This window comes from Rhamphochromis longiceps, linkage group LG11 (genome assembly GCF_057381845.1).
Source record: "Rhamphochromis longiceps isolate RC_006_pf linkage group LG11, R_longiceps_female_GT1.1, whole genome shotgun sequence".
Lineage (NCBI taxonomy): Eukaryota > Metazoa > Chordata > Actinopteri > Cichliformes > Cichlidae > Rhamphochromis > Rhamphochromis longiceps.
Genome location: NC_140567.1, coordinates 21,401,046 through 21,424,129, shown reverse-complemented (window position 1 = coordinate 21,424,129; position 23,084 = coordinate 21,401,046). Strand labels below are relative to the sequence as shown.

Here is a 23,084-nt window from a genome sequence, read left to right as displayed (position 1 = left end):
ATTTAATCAAACCAACTGCTGCAAACCCAGCAGGAATTACATCTTAAACCACATTACAGCAAGTAAGCACTCTTCAAATATTCATACATACGTCCTTGGGGTATTTGACTATCACATGTTAATGAATATTTCATGATAAAAATAGTAACTCCTGAGCGGACTAGATTTTCAAACATGCTTTAGAGCAGATTTAAGGAACTTTCTCAGTGTGTTAGCAGATAGGAAATTATGATATTAATCAGTACATGCAGAACTGTATCTGTGCTTCAATCTGCTGCTCCTCCAGTGCTGTGAACTGATTGCCTCCTCACTGCACTGAAGAGTCGAATGTGAATGAGCATTGTTGCATTACTACACATAGAATAAGATATTTGGCACCATTGTGCCCCTCTCAAATACAAATATAAGCATAGTCTTCCTGACTGTCACACATGGCTGTAAGTCATGATTGGAATTAATGCATCCAGCCCATTGCAGTCTAATTTCATTAACTTTTACGAAGGTCATGTTCGATAGAGATGCAGTGCGTACAAGCAACAGCCTCCATGTCTGGAAAATTAAAACAGCCTCAAAGTGGCAAAAACCGCACTAACATGAGTGGCCACTTGAAGCTGGCTCCAAATGAGAATTTGATTAGACTCCCATATTAAAATGTGCAACTTTACAGCAGAAATAAACATGGTTATAATGTGGTAGAGATGATGTGTCCAAGTTTCCCAGCTTTTATAAGATGTTTAAATTATATTACTTAAAGGCTGTATAATTAAGAGTCTGACAGCCTGGACTGACACTTGTAACACATGTGGCCAGTAGCTGTATGCTGGTCTTCACCTCTGCTAATTCCACTCACTAAACCTGAACAATTATCTGACAAATAGTATGGCTTGCTTTGTGATTAGAAAAGAGTACATCAGAGTGACTGTTAGGTTTATATTGTGGATTGTCATTTATGCTTAGAAATATATAACCATATATTCTTAGAGGTGTATAATCGATTGTGTAGTGATAGGATGTGTGATCCTTAGTGGTCTGCAAAGACTGTATGCATTCCAGAGTGCTCTGGAATCACATCTATGTCCGTTTAGGTATAAGTGCCTTTTGTTTAGCAGGTGACTCGTTCATGGGGTCACCCCCCCCACATACACACACACGCATACTTACACATACACACAGATGGTACTCTTTGTTCACATGTACACCTATGTAAGATGTCATATCTTAATGAGACTATGCATATTCATGTAACCTCAATAAACAACAGTGCTACGGGGGGGCTGACTGAGAGTGACTGGGGTTCGAGCATCAGGAACAGCACTCGTCACAGTTCTGTCCCTCGTGCACGTGATTACCAAAGAACTTTGGTGACTTGCGTCTTGCTTTTGCCATTGTAGTAGAATTGTCTCGTTCCAGCGGTGGGTCTGTGCCAGACAAACCCATCAGTGACCGCTCAGGTTGAGCGAGTTGGAGACTAAATAAAAGAGGCAAGGTTGAGATGGTGGATTTACTACGAATCGGATGTTGAAGATGGCGCTGCCAAAGCTGGAGGAAAAGAGGAAGGCCACAGAAAAGATTCATGGATGTAAGGAGGACATGCAGACAGTTGGCGTGACAGCAAAGGATGCAAGAGATGGAGTGAGATGGAGATACCTGAGGCTGTGCCCTGAAAGGAGCAGCTGAAAGAAGAAGAAGAAGCCTGTAACAGGAGCTTTTGCACGCACTGTCCAGCTTTCACTAGTGTAATTCTAATTTATTTGCATACCTCTTCTCAGGTATCTGTATCTGTGGGATTTACCAATAAATAGTCAACTTCAACTACATGCATCTTCGGAAACTAATTTAGCCTAAGGATGCTGAAGTCAGAAATTCTTGTGACAAGTGCAAGAATCTACTTCTACCGCTCAAAATCGGCTAATCTTATAGTGCAAATATGTGAGTATAAATGTAAGTTACTGTCGATACGGAGAAAACTCAAAAGTTCAGAAAGCATTTTTGTTTGCCTTGAGAAGTGCAAGCAAATATTTCAGTGAGCGATAAGGCCACTGGACAGCTCAATCCTGCATGTCTGTACTGCTAATATTCATTTTGTTTGCCCTCACTGCTCATTCTCTCTTCTTGTGGTCATGAATCACAGAAGGCCAGGAAGTACAAATAAAAAAAATTAATATGAAGTGAAAATGCATGACCGTAGCCTTGGGGAATAGAAGGACAGCAGGGTAGAGACCATTTGTGAGAATGTGTCTGTATACGTGCATGTGCGAGAGGCATCAAGAAAAGGAACATTTCTCTCAGAGCAAAAATGAGATTGGGGAATTGGATAGAACGCTCCTCCACCCCTCCAATGAAAGGGGCTTTCTCATATCGCAGGAGGACGTATGAGGTGTGAAGCAAAGGCATTGGATCACGACCGGGTTCCCAAGCATCTCGAAGACTTGATAAGAAAAAAAAGTACTGCAGCAGAATTAAGAGCTCATCATTTGGAGAAATTGCTTGGGAAACATCCAGAATTGTACCAATGCAAACGCTGATAAGGAAACTTCCTGCGAGAGCGAGCGTCAGTGTTTCAGCCTGAGAAACAAACGCTGATGGGCCGTACAGCATGTTTTAACACCGCAGTGCACAATATACAGTATCCAGCTCAACTCAACTCACTCACTCTATCACTGTGAATGTGCTTAGGGTGGCACATGTACAGCTATACCCACACAACAAGCACCCACACACACACACACACACACACACACACACAAACAAGCCAAGGTAGTAGACAGCCAGTGTGGAGATAGATGGAAGAGGTAAATAGGGGTGTCATGGCAGTGTGATGGAATGAGGCAAAGGAGAATTCATCCTGTGTTTCCTCTAGCCTCTGTCCCCCTGCTGACAGCATCCTGAAATAGGGCCCGCTGTGTCTGTATATAAGTGACCGTGTGTGTCTGTGTATGTTTGTGTGTGAGCATCTCTCTTTTCTATATGCTTCCTCCTCTTGCTGTGTGTATGGTTTTTTATTTATTTATTTATTTATTTTAATTTTGTGTGTCTCCCTATGTTGTGTATCATCTCAGTTCTGGAAACAGGATGAAAGCAGCCAATGTGAGGAGAGATAACAGTAGGGAATGAGCTAAAAGAGGGAGATAGCCCCCTGGGGGAAGATGAAACAGCCTTACTGTTTCGTTTTTATGTTCAGATCTGGTTTGAACGGAAATCCCATCGGGCCAGTGGTCAGTAAAGTGTTATTAGATCCCACAGAGAATCTGTCTTTTGGATTGGCAATACAGCAGATAATCCTTTAAATGTTGTTGCTTTAAGGTACAAAGGACATAGTTGTAAATGTGGTAGGTATTTAGTGCATTCTGGGACAGGTTTGGGTCAATCGAAAGGCATTTGTATTTATAAAAGAGCGAGAAAACAATCCTAATGGTTAGCCTGGCAGATAAGAACACTTTAACCTTCTGCTGCTCGTTTTTTAACAGTGCCAAAAGAACAGTGACTTAATTATGCACAGCATTTAAATTCACCAATCACTGACTAATTTGGTAGATATAATGTCTAAACGTCTCATTAACACAAATATCTAATCAGCCAATCAAATGGCAGAAATACAATGCATTTAGGCATTTACACATCAATTCAATTCCATTCAAATTTCTTTATTATGGCAATAAACAGATGCCAACATTTGCCTCAAGCCACTTTATACTGTAAGGTAAAGACCCTGCAATAATACAGAGGAAACTTCAATAACCAGACAGAATGAGCAATCTGTTGGCGAAAGTGGGACAGAAAAACTGAGTTTTAACAGGAAGAAACCTCTGGGAGAACCAGGCTTAGGGAGAGGCAGCCATCTGCTGTGACCAGCTGGGGGTAAGGAGAGTAAGACACTCAGCCTACCTTTATGACCACACTGTACAGCGTATCCATCTTCTGATTGCTGTTTCCAGTAGGATAATACGCCATGTCAAAAAGGTCAAATCATCTTAAACTAGTTTCTTGACCATGACAATGAATTGACAGTAATCAAATGGCCTCCATGGTCACCAGATTGCAATCTGATAGAAGACCTTTGGGATGTGGTGGAACAGGTAAATCACATCAATGATGCACTGCCGAGAAATCCGCAACAATGTTTCATGTTATCATGAACGATAATGTTTATGACGTGAAGAATTGAGGCAATTCTGAAGGCAAAAGGGAGTCTAAATAAAGTTGCTGGTGAATACATTTTTAATCAGGCAATTGACCAAAATGAAGCTTTTTCTCATCTTTCTGCCACATTTTGGACCATGACTGACTTTTGTGTTATTAAATAAGTGCTCTTTGGCAGATATAACGACGCCCTCTCGGGAACATACGCACCAAAAACACTATCAGTGAAGCAGGAGAAAAAATTCTGCAGAAGCAGTGGCAAAACCTGGCTTTAGGCGCTCCTTTGCAAATCAGCAAGAAATCATTTTTTTAATGCATTTGAATATATACTGTCTCCAGGTAGGTTCGGATTAAAAACTTCTTCAATATTACAGAACCTTTCTTTGGGCTCACCTACTCGTTCTTAAATGGCACATTTGTATTTTTGCTGCCATTTACCTTATCAAATAAAATATACCTTTAAGTCGTTGTTGGAGTGCTGTGGGCTGGCCCTGCCATTTATAAATCGAAGTGGTTTTAAGCCAGCCTTCAATGAAATAGTGGAGCGCAAAGTAGTACTCTTATCCCCACTTGTTTAGTTCTCCCCATTTTTTCACTTTCAACTGTCTGTTTCTTTTTTCGCTCTCATTTTCTGGCTCCGTCTGGCTTTGTTTCCTACAGTCTCTCCTTCTTTCTGTCCCAAGGGATAAAGACCCTCCCAGCCTAGAGCTCGTTGTGCGTGTGTTTAGTAATTAGAATTAAAGTATTAGAGTTAAAAAGGAGGATTTCAGTCTGATTATGATGAAGGAAAAAATAATCCAAACTCTCCCTTATTGAAAAGAAAAAAAAAATTCAGTGCAATACCACCTTTCAAGTGAACAGAGCTAAACAGACCAAACATGATTTGCTTTTAAGTAAAGCTGTCAGCGGGTTTGTGCATGTTTTCTCTGGGTGTGCATGAAAATGTTTGAGTGTTTGTAGGTGTGTGGATAAAGTGTGTCTCTTTGTGAGTGGCTATAAGTGAATGGGTCTCATCCGTCTGCCTTTCTTCTTCTTTTTTGCGGTGACTTTTCTTCTCGATTAAAAATGAATGCCTCCCCTTCTGCTCTCTGTCACTTTTCCCTGCTTCTGCACCCACTCCCTCTCTTTTTCACTATTATCCCCTCTATATCCTCTCTATTTTCTTCAAGCTATCTCTATATATCACTCCGCGCACACATGCGTGCACACACACAGTGACACTTTCTTCCCTCCTTGCTCCTCGTAGCTCTCTCTTCCCATCTCATTCTCTGAGACCCCCCCTCTCTCTCTCTTTCTGAACATATTTTATCAAAGGCCCTGCACACAGGTAACACTCACCCTGATCTCATTAACTGCTGCTAAGCGCGCAAGACTTGAAAGAGCACACTGTTTCAAACACACACACGTGCACACAAACACACATACATGTGCACAGACACACACACACACACAGCTTGTATAACCCTAACAGTTGCATAGGACAAGAAAATCAAAGCTGGAACCTTCCAGAGGGCTCATGTATAATTCTTAAACTGAGAAGTGTTATAACAATCTAATGATTTCAGGCTGAGGTGCGAATGCTGAGATAGGCCTTTATATTGGGTGGGTGTGTGTGTGTGTGTGTGTGTGTGTGTGTGTGTGTGTGTGTGTGTGTGTGTGTGTGTGTGTGTGTGTGTGTATACCCCCCTCACGCAGTCTCTGTCCTGTTAGTAGCGGTATTAACCTGGGGTCTCTCTGCTCTCCTGATCAGTGTAACCCCATTAACTCCCATTAAGTCTCATTACTTCCCTCGTGAGGGTCGTTACAGCTTCCTTTATCTCATTACCTAAACACCACAGTATGCATTCTGTGGATTTCTGCTCAGTGCCACATAATTTTTGCAAGTAACTGCGACTCCTTATGTGTTTCATTGGCGGTAGGACCAGGTATGAATGGTGGTTTGTAAGCCTGCGATTGACAGTAATTGAGCAATCCACTTCCTCCCAAAGACGAGAAGGCAGCCCACACGGCCAAGGAAACAGTTTTTTGGGGGTTTTTTTTGAGGCCTGAAGGGCTGTGTGGAGAAACTACCAGAGAGGGGGCAGTAGAGTGACAGCTTGACACAGAGTCATAATTATACATGACTGTCAGAGTGAAATATTCAGCAGCGTGTGGTCATGGGGATGAATTATATATTCACTACTGTGAGGACTTCTGTTCCAGAGTGGGATTTGATGTTGTAGGTGCTGAGAAGGAACGGCTTCTGGAGTCAAATGGAGGGGAAAAACACAGAAACGGAGTGAGCGATGTGATTAAAAGACATGAAGGGTGGCCACATTAGGTCAGATGTGGAGGAAGTGAAGTTTTACTCAACAGCTCGCAGATCTCTGCAATACTCTAGGTGCATGAAACATGTATGCCAGGCACAAGCAACTTAGAGCCTTACACAGTTTTTTTTTTTATTGTTGTTTTCACTCTAACATATGCTGTTCACAAACTTGCAGTTTAAACACTGAGTAAACGTCCTTCTGGTCATTTGTAGTTAGAGATAATTCACTGAAGCATAATACATACATATTTACAAAAGTGATGAGCGGTTCATTCTGCTTCCACTTTATACTGTTTCACTTCTTGTTTTTAGTGTGTTGGGAAAGAGGTGTTTTTGGCAAATCATAAAACTTATTGCAATAGCAGTAAAATTTTAGAATAGGTTGCTTTTCACTCCCTATAGCATGTTTGTCAGAATACACAAAGAATAAATCCTAAATGGCATAAATGGAGCAAAGCCTACAAAGCTAGTTCAGGCAGACAATTTGCACAGCACTTCCAGACTCTCATGTGACACAGTATTTGCTGCAACATCCAACTGAGTCTTTGTAATAAGGTGGTGTATTTAAGCTGTCAAAAGCCCCGGTTACACTCCTGCTCTGCCAGTGTAGCTGCTTTTATGGCTCACTTTGCAACTCGTGCTGCCACGGTTACCGCTGCTTCTGCTGCTGCTAAATTTCATCAACAGCTGGTACCTGACCCACACACAGGGCTCATAAGATAGAAGTTTATCTTGGGAGATGGTTGCTCAAGGTCGTAAAATAGTCAAAGATGACGGAAAAAGTCCCGCATAATACAGCACATATGACAGACGTGTCTGCCTCTGATGTTGCTCCCGGATTTATACACCGCATCATTCAAACTGCATGCCTAAAAACCTTGCTATTGTAATATTTATTATCACATATGAGGCTTTCAAATGCAGGCATTATTTATTAAGATCTTAACTCCAAAATGTGATTTAATCCAGCTGACTAAAACCCAGTGGCTGTTGTCAGATTCTGTACATAAACATTTGAAACATCAGATCATTTAACTGGGCTCCATTGCTCATAAAAAAAAAAATAGAAATTCAATGCCTAAAATATCTTTGAGCAGAGCGATGAAGGAGCCAGCTAAGAGAATTGGCAAAAAACAAACAAACAAATCCTCTTAGAAGTCATTTACTTTACAAGAGCAAAGACAGAAGCTAAAACATTTCATATTTCATTTTCACTTGTGAGTTAAGTATGTGGTTAGTGTTGTCATGCCTGGACCAAAATAATAAATCAATCCCAAAATCCGATTCCATGCAAGTCCACCTATTTGTGCAAAGCACCAGAGAGATAATACTGTAGGCTATGTGTTGATATAGAAAGTACCAGATTACAAATTAATTTGGTCACTGTGTTCTTCTGCCGGGAAAGTCCGTATTACAAAACACACAAAAAGGAACTAATGGAAAAGACTGAAAACTGAGTTACAAAAGTGCAAAAACGTAATACACTAATCCCCGCACATACAAACGTACAGGTGTAGTACCACAACAGACATACAATTAGTCCTAAACAGAAAGAAATAGATTTAGTTAGGTCAAATGGTGTGCACTAAAGTGTACTTGGTAGTGTGCACTCAAAAAATAGTTTACTCCAGTAAACATGGAGTAATAATTTTGAGTAAAATGCAACTGAAACATACAAAATCAAAGGTTTATTTATTCAGATAATTAATCATGAAGGAAAATGAGCTTGGTTTAAACAGAATGTTCCAGAATGACCAGATTCCATTAAGGTTATCATTTTATATGTAAATAGATCATATGTAAAGGTTTTACAAGTTGTCAAATTGCTTAATGTCAGAATTTGGGGCATAAATACTTCATTGATTGTGTGAGCTCTCTGCTGCTCCCCATATTTGTGTCTCTCTAACTTTGGCTCTCTAACCTTTGCATTCAAGGATATTAAAGTTATTAAATAACTTTGCACACACATTAATTGAAATAAAACAGAGGTTACACCAAAGTAGGTTGTAGCTACATCTGTGGTGGCTCCATCTGCGGTTCTATAGTTGTATTTACTTTTAAACCTTTCACTTTTCCCTTATTATAGGATGACTAATCTACATAATACCCGTAAAAGAGCAGCAGACGTTTGAAGCACATGTACCCTTGTTTTGCAGACACTGCGCTGGGACAGTCCATCACGTTCTTGCTTGCTATGTTATCACTGATCAAGCTGACTGTTCACGGCAGGCCACGAGGAAATGTTCCCCACCAACATGTTTTCAATTACTCTGGATTTTTGGTATAGTAAGCTTCACTTTGGTGGTTTTATGCAGGATACTACATGATGAATGATAACAGAAGGAACTGCACTGCCTCCAACCCAAACCAGTTTGGACAAGCAGTCCCGAGTAAAGGTCTAACCAGGCAAGCAGATACCTGTGAGTGTTTGTAGAAGCTTTAGGGGCCCAACGTCTCCACATAATTTTAGTGTTATTTTGAGGGGGCAGAATGGGCCGAGTCAACAGCACACACTAAGTAGACCCAATATCCAGAGTCTCAGGTCCCCTCCAGTATTGCATACATCAGTGTTACCAAGACAACCGTTCAATCTTTTAGTCAGGTTTTATAACCACTGTGATTAGGGCTCATAAAGCTGAGACCATAGCCTGATGTTGTTCTGCATTGTAAGAGATAGAGAGACAGATATATGAGCGGAGGCGAGGGAGCGCATGTGTGTGTGCGGATGTGCGTGTGGAGTGAAGTGTGTTACAAGGAAAGATTGGATCTGACCCATTAACTTTACAGATCACTCATTGAGCTCCAGAGCACTAGGGGTCAGGAGGGAGATTTCACTGTAAATCTCTAAAACGATCAAAATGATAGACCAGAGAGCTGAGGGACAGCGAGAGGGAGGGAGGGAGAAAGAGAGGGAGAGTAGCAGAGCAACGAGCAAGCACAGCTTGCAGCAATGTTTCTGACTCTGTCCAAAGCCAAGATAAGTTTCACTATGGATGTCATCTGCGTCCAAAACAGCCAGCTGGACTTTATTTTCCTCTGTTACTCGTGTAAACAATTTGCAAAAGGGAGGTTTTGACAGCTTTGCTATTTTCAGTGTAAATGGTGAAAAAGTACCTTTGGCAAAAAAAATAAAAGAGTTCATAAACCCTCCTGAATTATGAGGATTAGGCAAACCTAATCAGACTAAACTAGCAATGCACAAACACTTGTACTTCTCGTCTGTTTATTGAGCACATTTAATCAAGTAACTGCAAACTGTGTTGGGTTGTGTCTAAAAAAACAGCTTATTGCGGCAGCGACATTCCTCACATGTTTTTGTTTGTGAGATTTGGACGTTGAGGAGGAAGAGGAGGAGGGATTTTGGACACTTATGTAACTGTGTCTGGTTCTCAACATTTCCAGGACATCTTGATCAACAGTTCTCTGCAGTTCATATTAAATCATCATGGGTGGGTTAAGGTTGGGTTCTGAGTTGGGTTTTCTCACAAACAAATACTGGGTCAGGCAGAAAAACATCCCTCAGCCAGTGACATATTCCTCATCATATTTCAGAGTTGCGCTTTTCCTTCACACATATTGTGCTTTTTTTTTTTTTTTGCTTTTTTTTGCCAAAAACTTCAACTTTTGTCCCATCTGTCCACAAATGGTTTCTGGATGGTCTTTGATAGGTGTTGGCTGCTGGTGTTTTTCTGCTGCACACAGGTTATTTTCACCTATTTTCGGCACTCCACATTGTGCTGCAGATGGAATTTTTGTAGGGAGCCCGCTGCAGCAGCAGTTCTGAATTTTCTCCATGTATTGAAAGTTTCCCTTATTGAGGACTGGTGAACCCCCAAAATTTCATAAAGGTTTTGTAGCTTATTACTATACTATTACTATCACTGTGATCCAACCTTTTACGAGAGCTGATTTTGTTCCTAATCAGCTTAAATACACCATATTGTTTTAAGCCGGTACTGATCTGGAGCCCACAAATCAAATCTTATTTTTAAAGTTTTGATGAAGTCATTAGTACAGAGCACAGTGATTATTTTTTCAAAGTTTGTCACACAAACACAAACTTTGTCTTATTAGTTTTTTCAAACTCTGTTTGTCTGTAATTTTGAATCAGATTTTATGTACAATCAATGCACAAATCCTGGTGAATGTTCAAAAACATTTTCTTGCAACTAGCCCTGGGTTATTTTTCCTTCTGGGTCTCTCATATTTCTGCCTTAACCTCCTAAGACCCGAACTCTTCCAAAGCATGCTTTTTTAATTCCTCTTTGATATTTGGGCATATTGGCACCCGATGAATTATAAAAACAAAGAATTACCCGATTTTTTTTTTTAGCCATATTTTTGTTTCTAAGAAAAACGAGAGCCACATATGAGGATATTTGTTTAAAATTTCATTAGAACAGTGGCAGTATAATGTCCTCAAGTGGATATCAGGCCCTTGTGTAGAGCAAAATTGAGTATTTTGGTCTAAATAACCCAAAATGTGATGTCCACATATGTGGACGCCAGGTCCTAGGGTGTTTTTAGATGTGGTCTCTGGCTGTGTTGGGTCATAGCCTGCAACCCAAAACATTACTTCAAAAAGATAGCTAAGGAGGTTCACATGAGGACATTCAGCGCCTTAAGGTAAACACAAACAGCAGATGTGTCATGTAGAGGAGGTGAAGCGAGAAGAGGGAAAAGTCACTGTACTAAACTCTAGCCTCAGACCAGGATGTTTTTTTGCCCTTCTCTTTTGCCCAGTGGCACAGGAGCTTGTTTGCTTGGTCACACCTCAGATCCAATGACCTCTACCCGTCAAACCTCTACAATATTGTGGAACCATTATCTAGAATGACTTCTAACAAACCAACCACCTCTTTGTATTATCGACCTTGATTTTAGACATCCAATCACAATCTACAGGAAATTTTTCTGCTGTGTGTCACTATCACTACAACCGACCATCACACTCAGATAATCTATAACCTGGTGTCCATCTCATCCAGTAACACATGATCACGGTCTAAGTTCTTCTGCGATCAACGTTCTTCATGTATGTATGCACCGAAACCTTGAACAGCGTGACTAAAAGTCTCTCTTTTTCACTATAACACCAAAGAAAGCTGGATGTTACTCTCTCTATAAGCCTCATTTCACGCAGAAAAATCTATTGACATACTATGGGGCTGTAATGCAGTCTGGCTTTTGCTTAGACACTCATATATTGCAGAGTGTAAAGCCAATCATGGTAATGGCTTTAGCCTGGGAATACTGGAAGGCCCAATCATCAGCCTGAGAGTGCCTTTTTTCAGACTTGACATTTGATATGTGATTGCCGCTTCCATTCAGTTTTGTTTTGATCATCAGAAATCCACCCACACTGTTTTAAGCTAGATTGTTTGGTGCATAGAGCTCAGAAGTACTTAAATGCAGCTCTTGTGCTCACTGAGGTCTAGCTCTGCGCTTTTGTGCCTGGGCTTTTACTGATTGAACTCTGAACTTTTGTCTAAGAGGCTAAGGGACTCCTGGTTAGTTATAACTGACCGCTTGATATGGGAAAAAACAAACACTGTATCATATAAATAACACTGACCTGCTAGATTTACATAAACTTTAACTATTTTTTTCACCCAGCAGACATTCATTTGTTTACTTTTCTTCTTACTGTATTTACTGATCTGATCAAGCCAGATGCTTTCTCTTGAACACTGCTTTTCCTCTGACCTTGGTATCTTGTGGGAGGAAGAGCAAGTGAGTAATTGTTTACCAAGTAGGAGATTAATTGCAGTTAAGGTCTCTGGCTAATTATGGGCCAAGAACCCAGATCAGCAACAAATTTCATTACTTTTTTTGTTTCTTTGTGCATATATGCATATATACTCGTGTGTGTGTGTGTGTGTGTGTGTGTGTGTGTGTGTGTGTGTGTGTGTGTGTGTCTGTTTGCATTAGTAAAGTATAGTTATATTTGTGCACAATACATCCACACGCCAACCACTTAGTGATGCAGCACAGCAGAGGGAGTAATTACAGATTAGGACAGGTCACTAGGCCTGAGGTTCACCTCAGCCCTGAACGGTGGAGCTATTTTGGACCTCTGGGAAAATAGGAAGGGCTGCACTCAGAGGCCAGCTTAAGTTATGAGGCTAAGAACATTAATTACTCACTGGGACAACACATGAGTGCAGCTTAGACTGTAATTGGTGGGTTTGCCTACAAACTCCATGAATCAGGGTGCACCTCTTCTGACCACTGTATCCCTGACTGATTATGAGGATTGTATTCTTTGACTCCCAGTGAACCACAATTATCCTTATGATATTAAAATAAGTGTTATTTGTTTTGCACTCAAGACCAAGCAATTATGTAGGTACAGGACGTGGGAATTTTACATGTAATATGAGGTGACTGTGATTTTGTCTATGAAGTTTTTTGTGTGTGTTTAATTTGAGGCACGGTTTCCATCTACATGTATGAACCTGTTATGGTGAGCTTGTCTGAGCAGAAACATTCCACACGTTGATTCTTAACTGCGCATTTCCTTCATGTCCTCATATCAACAACTTTCATCTATTGCATAATCTGGGTTTCTTGTGCTGTGACTTTATGTGATAAATTGGGGAAAATATTTCTTTCCAGCTATAGTACATTGAAGTCTTGTTTTCCAGTGTTGCATAATATGTGTGGTTTCCCAGAAGCCTGCCATAATTCTTTACTTTGCCACAGTTTTCCTGGCAAAGCAAAGCACAGAGAGACAGAGAGGCTCAGATAGAAAACTAGGGCTCTCTGAAACCTGCCTCCAACCTTTTGCCATGGAGTTTCCCAGATTAAACAGACTTCAGTCTGAGCCAATCCTAAAATGGGAGGGGATAGACCAATACAAAAACTGACTCAGGACTGAAAAATCTGTCAGTCTAGAAAATGAGAGAACAGACACATGAACTTGAGAGGCAGTCAGATGGTCCACTGGCACTTTTTCCAGAAGATTTCCTTATTTGAAGTAACAGTAATTTAGTTACAACTGTCTTGAACTTGGACACATTACCCAGCTGTCACTGGGCTTGCAGAAGACCTGGTAGAGCGTTTTGTTCTTTCAGAACCACAGGAGGTATTCTCCCTTTTTGTGTCAGACTGTGGCCGTATTGTGTGACAGACTGAGCAGCATGTCAAAGGAGGTGAATTCAGAGAGCGTATCGCTGTGTCCTTTGAGCACACCAGCAGCCACTGAGCAGGAGATGCTATGTATCTTTGGGACGGGGGACTTAGGGCGCTCTCTGGGCCAACGTTTGTTCCAGACTGGCTACAAGGTGGTGTACGGCAGCCGCAGACCCCACAGCTGTGGCCCATTGCCTCCGGGAACTCAGGTACAGAGCATGATGTCTGTTGTTTTTGTTGTTCTTGTTCTTATTTGACAGCTGATATCACAACATGTGAACTGAAGGATAGTCCTTAACCAAAACAAATACCCCGTATTCAAAGTGCATAGTTAATGCTGTGAGAAAAGCAGCTCTTCTAATCAGACTTGACCTTGTTTAGCTAAACATGTTTGCTGATAATTTGTGGACATGCAAGCATCTCTCCAGATGTTGCTGTTTTTGTTTGTGCTCTACATTGTGCATTGGTTTGTTTCTTGTCCCGACTGAACTAGAATGTCAAAGTAAATGAAACCATTTGTCAGCGGTCGTGTTACTATGTGTCATGGCCGCGCGTGACAGTTCTCCTGTGTTTATGTCTTGTGCAGGCGATGAGTCATGTGGCTGCAGCCCAATCAGCCAGGCTGGTTTTTGTTTGTATTCACAGAGAAAACTACAACTTCCTGGAGACGCTTGCACCTCAGCTCAAGGGGAAGGTACCTTGTGGCACAGTGAGATGACTTTGTGTGACAAAGCACTTGGATCATTTCTAACTTTTCATCCACTGTATTTATTTAATTGATTGGAAGGTTCTGGTGGATGTCAGCAACAACCTCAAGAAGAATATGTACCCCGAGGCCAATGCTGAATATCTGCAGAGGTAAGAGGAAACTAGGGCAGTAATGTAATAATATGAAATATTGGGATATCTCATGGACCATGTGGGTTGAATCACCTAAAAAAAATGTAAGAACATGAGGCAAATGATTGTTGTTTAATAACCAGGCTAATCCCTGGAGCTCAGGTGGTGAAGGGATTTAACACCTTGTCTGCATGGGCCCTTCAGAATGGACCTTCAGATGCCAACAGACAGGTAAAAGCTACATCTGCTTGTTGTGTTACAATCTCCTTGCTTGCATGAATACTAGGGGTCATGTAAAAGGCCTTATAGTAAAAACTATTACGTATTTGCATGCAGAACCACATGCATTTGACAGTCTCTGATATGTTCACACAGCAACTGCTGACCAAGAAGTTAAAAATAATAATCTCTTTCCTAAAGGAAAATATTTCCAACCAAATTATATTATTAACTCATTTTGAAGTTTTGATCAAACCAAAGCCAAGCGAAAGAGGAGAGGAGTCAGCCTCATGTCTTTCCTGAGAATGCTGTCTCTGTGGTATCCTTGAATCAATTAACTCCACACTCTCTCTTAGATCTAAGCATCCCGTCATGTGTTTTGCTCTCTCACTGCAGCATGTGTGTATTTTTCTGCTCATTTTGATCCAGTTTCGGAGTCCCAGTGGACAATAAATAAAAAATAAAAACCACAGGAGAACGCGTGTGTTGTGGGGAGTACATGTTTATGCACTGGACTATGTTTAATTTTGAGCACCATCAGCAACATTGCATAGGTGTTGAGCATTCCTATGACCACATTGACTGTCAGTGTGTCTCTGTTGGTTGATCATCATGTGTGTGAGATTCATAAACATAAATGTGTAAATGTAGAATGATGAAAACCTGCACTTCTCACATGGGGCGCTTCTTGAGCGTTAAAAAATATAGATTGTTTTTCTTACCTCTCCAGGTGTACGTGTGTGGGAACAGTCTTGAGGCAAAGCAGGCAGTAATAGAGGTGGCTACCAAATTAGGCTTCACTGTTCTGGACAGGGGGTCTCTGACTGCCGCCAGAGAGCTGGAGGATTTCCCTCTGCAGCTCTTCCCAGAGTGGAGGCTGCCCTTGCAATTGGCCACTGGCCTCACTGCCTTCTTCTTCTTCTATCTACTCATCAGAGATGTCATCTATTCGTATGTGGTGAATGATAAAGACATCTCCTTTAGAATCATGGCATCCTTGGCCAACAAGGTAAATCCTGTTTATTACCTTACAAATTAGCACATGGTACACTTTGAAAAGTCACCGCCAAATGTATCCCATAAAAAATGACTGAACAAATAAAAAGTTTTCACTTAAAACTCATGGTTTTTATCCTCAAAACAACTTCCTGTCTCCTTCTTTCAGGTGTTCCCCATCGTGTCGCTCATTATGCTGTCTTTGTGTTACTTGCCTGGAGTCATAGCTGCCTTCCTTCAGCTCTACAGAGGAACTAAATACAAGTCAGTAATCAAAATAGGATGCAATTATATTTAATCCCAGCAGAGAGGTGTGCAATTTTCTAATCATTTTTGTGCCATACTACTCAAACCCATGTTTCAGGCGTTTCCCCGACTGGTTGGATCGTTGGATGTTGTGCAGGAAACAGCTGGGACTCGTAGCTCTTGCTTTGGCTTCTCTGCATGTGCTCTACACTCTTATCATCCCTATCAGGTGTGTAAGAGCTGCGCATCTTCATGCCTCTTCATTAAACATATCTGGGACTGTTTATAACTGCTCACTAGAATAACATTGTTTGGGAGGATGTACATGGTCCCAAATGTCATTGACTTTCTTTTGGTCTCTGGTCGCCACATCGTTGACAAATGCTTCATGTGTGGATTCAACTTTAAGCACTAGTTTTAGACTACCCATAGATGACATGTCAGGGTCTGGTTGCCTAGGTAACCCTTTCACATATATACAGCTATAATGATAAGGCTAAATCATGCTTTAATAAACTTGTGAATAATGTTAATTCAGCAATTCTTGTGAAGTCTTCATCTAGGTTTTATTTCAGATCTTAAAGAGTTATGCCCATCTGAATTGTCCACATGATTTTTCTCTAAATAATCATTTTTGCCCTCAGATATTATGTGAGATACAGACTGGCAGCACATACTATCTCACAGGTAAGACTTGGAAACATTATTAATCATACCTAGTTCCACCACTCCGTAAACAGCTGGTAAAAATGTTTACTGTGATTTTAAGATCAAGGAGAACAAAACGTCACCGTTTGACACCACCATGGCCTGGCGTACTGACTCGTACTACGTTATTGGGATTCTGGGATTTGGCCTGTATCTCCTTTTGGGAATAACTTCCCTCCCTTCTGTCAGCAATGTGCTCAGCTGGAGAGAGTTCAGCTTTATACAGGTAAGACGGATATAAAATGTAGTATCTAAAGTGATGTATCTCTAGCAGAAGGGGATTGATCTTTGAATTTGTTAGAAGTCTGGCAGCCAAGTTTTCAATGAGCTGGAAGCAGAAGAGGAGGGATTTATAGCAGCCCAAACATCATGAGATGAAAGCATGGAGCACTTTAGCAAGACCTGCTAGACAGTAAAGAAAAGAAAGTAATAAAAACGTTAACTGGAGAAAGCTTAGACCCAACGTTGCCTTGTAAACCTGTCCTAACAAGTTAATAGAATTGACCTGCTCATCCACTTATTTAGAAAATATAGCTGACTTAAAATGTTCTTATTGAATAAAAGAGGCCAGAATTATATACTGTACCCTGCTAACTTAAGTTGTGATTCAAAGACATCTACAGGGAGTGCAGAATTATTAGGCAAGTTGTATTTTTGAGGAATAATTTTATTATTGAACAACAACCATGTTCTCAATGAACCAAAAAAACTCATTAATATCAAAGCTGAATGTTTTTGGAAGTAGTTTTTAGTTTGTTTTTAGTTTTAGCTATTTTAGGGGGATATCTGTGTGTGCAGGTGACTATTACTGTGCATAATTATTAGGCAACTTAACAAAAAACAAATATATACCCATTTCAATTATTTATTTTTACCAGTGACACCAATATAACATCTCCACATTCACAAATATACATTTCTGACATTCAAAAACAAAACAAAAACAAATCAGCGACCAATATAGCCACCTTTCTTTGCAAGGACACTCAAAAGCCTGCCATCCATGGATTCTGTCAGTGTTTTGATCTGTTCACCATCAACATTGCGTGCAGCAGCAACCACAGCCTCCCAGACACTGTTCAGAGAGGTGTACTGTTTTCCCTCCTTGTAAATCTCACATTTGATGATGGACCACAGGTTCTCAATGGGGTTCAGATCAGGTGAACAAGGAGGCCATGTCATTAGTTTTTCTTCTTTTATACCCTTTCTTGCCAGCCACACTGTGGAGTACTTGGACGCGTGTGATGGAGCATTGTCCTGCATGAAAATCATGTTTTTCTTGAAGGATGCAGACTTCTTCCTGTACCACTGCTTGAAGAAGGTGTCTTCCAGAAACTGGCAGTAGGACTGGGAGTTGAGCTTGACTCCATCCTCAACCCGAAAAGGCCCCACAAGCTCATCTTTGTATGATACCAGCCCAAACCAGTACTCCACCTCCACCTTGCTGGCGTCTGAGTCGGACTGGAGCTCTCTGCCCTTTACCAATCCAGCCATGGGCCCATCCATCTGGCCCATCAAGACTCACTCTCATTTCATCAGTCCATAAAACCTTAGAAAATCAGTCTCAAGATATTTCTTGGCCCAGTCTTGACGTTTCAGCTTGTGTGTCTTGTTCAGTGGTGGTCGTCTTTCAGCCTTTCTTACCTTGGCCATGTCTCTGAGTATTGCACACCTTGTGCTTTTGGGCACTCCAGTGATGTTGCAGCTCTGAAATATGGCCAAACTGGTGGCAAGTGGCATGTTGGCAGCTGCACGCTTGACTTTTCTCAGTTCATGGGCAGTTATTTTGCGCCTTGGTTTTTCCACACGCTTCTTGCGACCCTGTTGACTATTTTGAATGAAACGCTTGATTGTTCGATGATCACGCTTCAGAAGCTTTGCAATTTTGAGACTGCTGCATCCCTCTGCAAGATATCTCACTATTTTTGACTTTTCTGTGCCTGTCAAGTCCTTCTTTTGACCCATTTTGCCAAAGGAAAGGACGTTGCCTAATATTTATGCACACCTGATATAGGGTGTTGATGTCATTAGACCACACCCCTTCTCATTACAGAGATGCACATCACCTAATATGCTTAATTGGTAGTAGGCTTTCGAGCCTATACAGCTTGGAGTAAGACAACATGCATGAAGAGGATGATGTGGACAAAATACTCATTTGCCTAATAATTCTGCACTCCCTGTATATAATCACACCACTTTTTACAATCAGAGGAACTGTCCTCCGATGGTCACTAAAACAAATGTAGGTTTTCCATCTTTGATTTATAGTATGTGATTCGTGCAAACTCATATTGGCACATCAGCGAAACAAAACTCTTGGCCTGATGAGTGAATCCTGTTTATAAGAAGAAAAACTTCAAGTCACAAGTGGAGGAATGAGAGTGTGGGATTTTTCCCTGGAGCTGGCCCACTGATGTTCCGAGCAATCCATCCAACAGATTTGTGCTTGTACAGAAGTTGGCATCTTTGCTTATTACTGGAATCAATTAATATCAGATAGAAAATGGAAAACATGCTCTCCATCTAGAGCAGGGGTGTCAAACATAAAGCCTGGGGGCCAGAATCAACCCGGTGAAGACTCCAAACCAACCAACTGGATGATTTTGGAAAACAGAACATTTGGACATTTACATCTGTATTTTCAAAAGTTTTACAGATTTTCCTGATGATAAAGAGATTCCCCGTGGCTATCCATACAAAGCCAAACTAATTAAGTTATAGATTTCTATAATTTAAAGATGTCACAAAGATAAAATGTGTTTGACATCCCGGATCTACAGTAAATGAGTATTTTTGCTAGTCTCTGGTTTACTCAATCACGCTTAAAAATAAAAACAAAAATAACAGAAGTTTCAAAACACTTTTTTTTTTAAACAAAGAACAAATAAACACAGTGGTAGGAAAGAGCATTTCTGTGATATTTAATCTGTCAATTTCTCATAAAATGAATACAATAAAGCTCATTGGTAAATTTAATTTGTTTCAACTGATCATCTCTTCACTTGGCCAGGAAAAGCTGCAAATGACAACCAGATTGATGATTCAGTTAACACACGGATGCTTTTTATGAAATATCCCTCGTTGGCACTCACTTCTAATATGTCTGCTGGAGATGCTTTCAAGTGCACCCTGAAATTTTCCACGTACTGCTACTCCACTATTGCCCCTATTTATACTCGAGGCTGCTGAGGAGCAGTTAGTGTGAAAATTGACAGAGAGGCTACTGCGCCTTCAAGGAACGATTCTGGCAGAAAAATTGTTTGGTAAATTGTTCACATTGTGTCTAATTTGCAAAGGTACAAACTGTGACTGGCAAGTACAAATGTGGATAGGAAAACACACACATGGGCCAGGCAGCTGTGTTAAAGTTCCCACTGGAAACAAACTGTCAGAAATCTGTTAGTTATATTTCCCTCCTTCTCTTTCTAACTCTGTCTTTACTTAAACAGACACAAATAATGTTTACCTTTGTTCCCACTCTGACCAATCAAAAATGAAATGGGACACACTACAGGGAACAAACTCATTCATAAATGTATCTGGGTCATGTCAAGCTCATATTCTTATTCCACCCCTCCCTTTACTCCAGCCCAAATTAGAGCAGAGATTTAAATGTTAAGTTATGCATCAGATGTAATTTGGGGGCATATATTATCCTGGGCCTCAGTCCTAAGGCTTTGTTCATGTGTATATAATGTATTTAAATGTGCATAAGTATGTATGTGTACCTTTATGTATATGAGTACACAAAGTCAAAGAGTGCATGCGTTGCACATATGGAGCTATGTCTCTATTAAGGTCAGCTTGTCACTGCAGTTTTTGACTTCATATAAAAGAAAAGAAATTGTCTTTTATCTTTATTCTTTTTTTTTATTTTATTCACATTTATCCTTCAGCACCTCTCTCCTCTGAGTAGCTGAGGCATTCACACACAGACGACATGTTCCTTATGCATAGATGCAAACAAGTCTGCCAGAAAGAAAACTGACTGCACATCATAACATCAGTGCTTTCTGAAAATAAATGGGTGAATGAAATGTAACATGATGAACCTGTTTCATTGTTTTACTGTCTTTCAGTCTAAGCTGGGCTACCTGACACTGTTCTTCTGTACATTTCACACCTACCTGTACGGCTGGGATGAGTTTCTTCAGCCTTCATCCTACAAATGGTTTATGCTCCCTGGCTACATGCTTAGTCTGGTGGTGCCTTCCGTGGTGTTAGTGCTCAAGCTGCTTCTCCTCCTGCCTTGCGTGGACAGCACTCTCACCCGGATTCGACAGGGCTGGGAGAGAACTGATCCCGAGCAAGAACGCAAAAAATTACTCCTAACATAAGGCAATGGCACTGCAGGTACAAATGAATTATAAACACAGACGCAAAGGCATAGATGTCATAGAGCCAGGATTATATGTTTACAAGAAAACTGTTCAGTGTTGTAAACGTGGTACATGTAAAAGCAGCTTTCCTTTGCCTTTGTGTTCGCCTCCATTGAAGCTCAATAATTTCCACATCCAGAAGTGTTACACAATGTAATCTGAGATTCTGTGTTGTGTCCTCTATGACATCCTTATAAAAAATAAAGAAAAAAGAAAAAAACTATCAATCTGAACTTGCAGTGTGTAGTGGGTTATGTTTATTGCATTTATAGTTACGTATTTGGTTCTCACTGCTTTTCCTTTGTTCTTTATTGTTAAACACCCATTATGTTAATTGTAACCACTGTAAATACTCTTTAAAATAAACAGCAGTGTAACAGACCAAGATTGTCTTGTCTTGTCTCTCTTTCTATATCTCTTTCTATCCAGAAGCTCAAACTTTGGGAGATTTCCCTGCTGAGTTGGCTGTGTCTCGTTTAGTCGTCTCGATCTGATCCCTCTCCAGGGTTCATCCCTCTGGCTGATCAGATAGCGTTCTCTCAGAAACATTTGGCCTGAAAACCAGCCTTCTCCCCAGTCACCGCTGGATCTCATCACTAGGAAAGAGGAATTTAAGACTCCTCCATCCCCGTCGTCTGTTGAAAGAATCTATTGTTGGGTTGTGTGATCAGGAGATATTTTATTTTGTATTCTCATAATCAGTTATCATTGATTAATCATTTACCATTGTTGAATCTGTCGACAGATTAATCTCTTAATTACATCTGTGTTACTCTGAGCAAATATTAATGTACACTGACTGTTTATGGAGGTTCTGTATCATTCTTGTTATCTGCTTAAGTTGTTGCACTTTAGTGCAGTCACACCGTTCAGACCCACCAGTCCTGTTGGGCCCAGGTCCGCCTGCGTTTAGTTCTGCACGTACACCGGCCTGTAACCACATCCACGCACTTATGTAACACACGCACGTTCACCTACACACTTAGTAATAATAGGAGGGTCGTCTGAGGACAGTTTCTCTGATAGATACACTTTCACAAAATGCACAATGTAATACACACTTGTTTTTCTCTTAAGAGTAGCAGTTGATGTCTATATAAGGGAAAACTCTTTGATAGGCGGGGAATTGTTATCATTTGTGATCATTTCCAGTAAAGATCCAACTGTGATGTCATAATGGCAATATAAGGAGACGGGATGGTCCAGTTGACGAAGGATTGGATTGCAAATTGTCTTTCCCACACTGACTGCGCAAAGTGTGTAATAAAGGTCACTATTTTTTGACACCTACTTCGGCCTGGGCTTGCTTTCTTCTCTTCCCTAAATCGAACGAACCATAACAGTTGTCACAGTTCAGATAGCCCCGTGATGTTGCGCTGCATCAAGTCATTTCCTGAAGTGAGTAACACGTAAACACGTAAACGTCATTTTATTAGTAGCTGTAAATGAAATCTAATCATGACAAGTACAGGCGTAGATGTGAAAGAATGTATTCAAAGTAAAGGATACATCATTCCTGTGACTCCTGCTGAGTGTGATGGACGCGCAGTGAAGGAAACTTAGGCACAGGTTAAAGTCCAAAAAAAAGATTTTTTATTTAACCCAAAAAACATAATTGGTTAACTCGTGCAAAAAGAATCAAAATCTTGGGCCCATAAAAGAGGTCAAAATAACAGAACTCTTCTCAAAGTTGACAGCACTACTGATAACTCAAACAAACTGACCTAACTTAACGAGACAAAGGGGAAACTTAAATAGTGGCTGACCAGCCCACAAAAAACACGAGAAGGGATAAAACACACAAAACCTAACTAAACCTAGCATAATGAACTCCAATTCCCCCCCATGGTCCCGAGTTATGGCATGAACCAATTTGTAGTCTTCCTTTAAAGCTCGCTCCGCCCCTTTTCCACCTCTTGGCTCCTTAATCAAGGGACTGGAACAGCTGCAACTAAGGTAACTCAGAAAACAAAAGATTAATCATACATAACAGTGTAAACTAAAATGTGCGCACTTATTTTAGAATGCAGTGTTATGTGGATATGTGAATTAATTCTAAACCAAAACCAGTTATTTATTGTCCTGTAAATTAATTCCCATATGTAAAGAAA

General features: G+C 40.6%; 1 protein-coding gene across 2 annotated transcripts; it reads left to right on the top strand.

The window, feature by feature from the left end:
• The first annotated feature begins 13,321 nt into the window (after positions 1 to 13,321).
• On the top strand, positions 13,322 to 22,256 carry LOC146659022 (metalloreductase STEAP4-like). 2 transcript variants are annotated; one of them, XM_085422833.1, is made up of 11 exons: positions 13,322 to 13,791; positions 14,169 to 14,276; positions 14,370 to 14,440; positions 14,566 to 14,653; positions 15,372 to 15,650; positions 15,807 to 15,901; positions 16,002 to 16,112; positions 16,528 to 16,570; positions 16,653 to 16,817; positions 20,674 to 20,947; positions 21,403 to 22,256. In XM_085422833.1, exons 1-10 carry the CDS (start codon positions 13,591 to 13,593, stop codon positions 20,929 to 20,931), a joined length of 1,419 nt encoding a protein of 472 aa, XP_085278959.1. In that variant the 5' UTR covers positions 13,322 to 13,590; the 3' UTR covers positions 20,932 to 20,947; positions 21,403 to 22,256. The 2 variants fall into 2 exon arrangements, with proteins under 2 accessions (XP_085278959.1, XP_085278958.1); XM_085422832.1 differs by lacking the exon at positions 21,403 to 22,256 and having other exon boundaries at positions 20,674 to 21,347.
• The last annotated feature ends 828 nt before the right edge of the window (positions 22,257 to 23,084 follow it).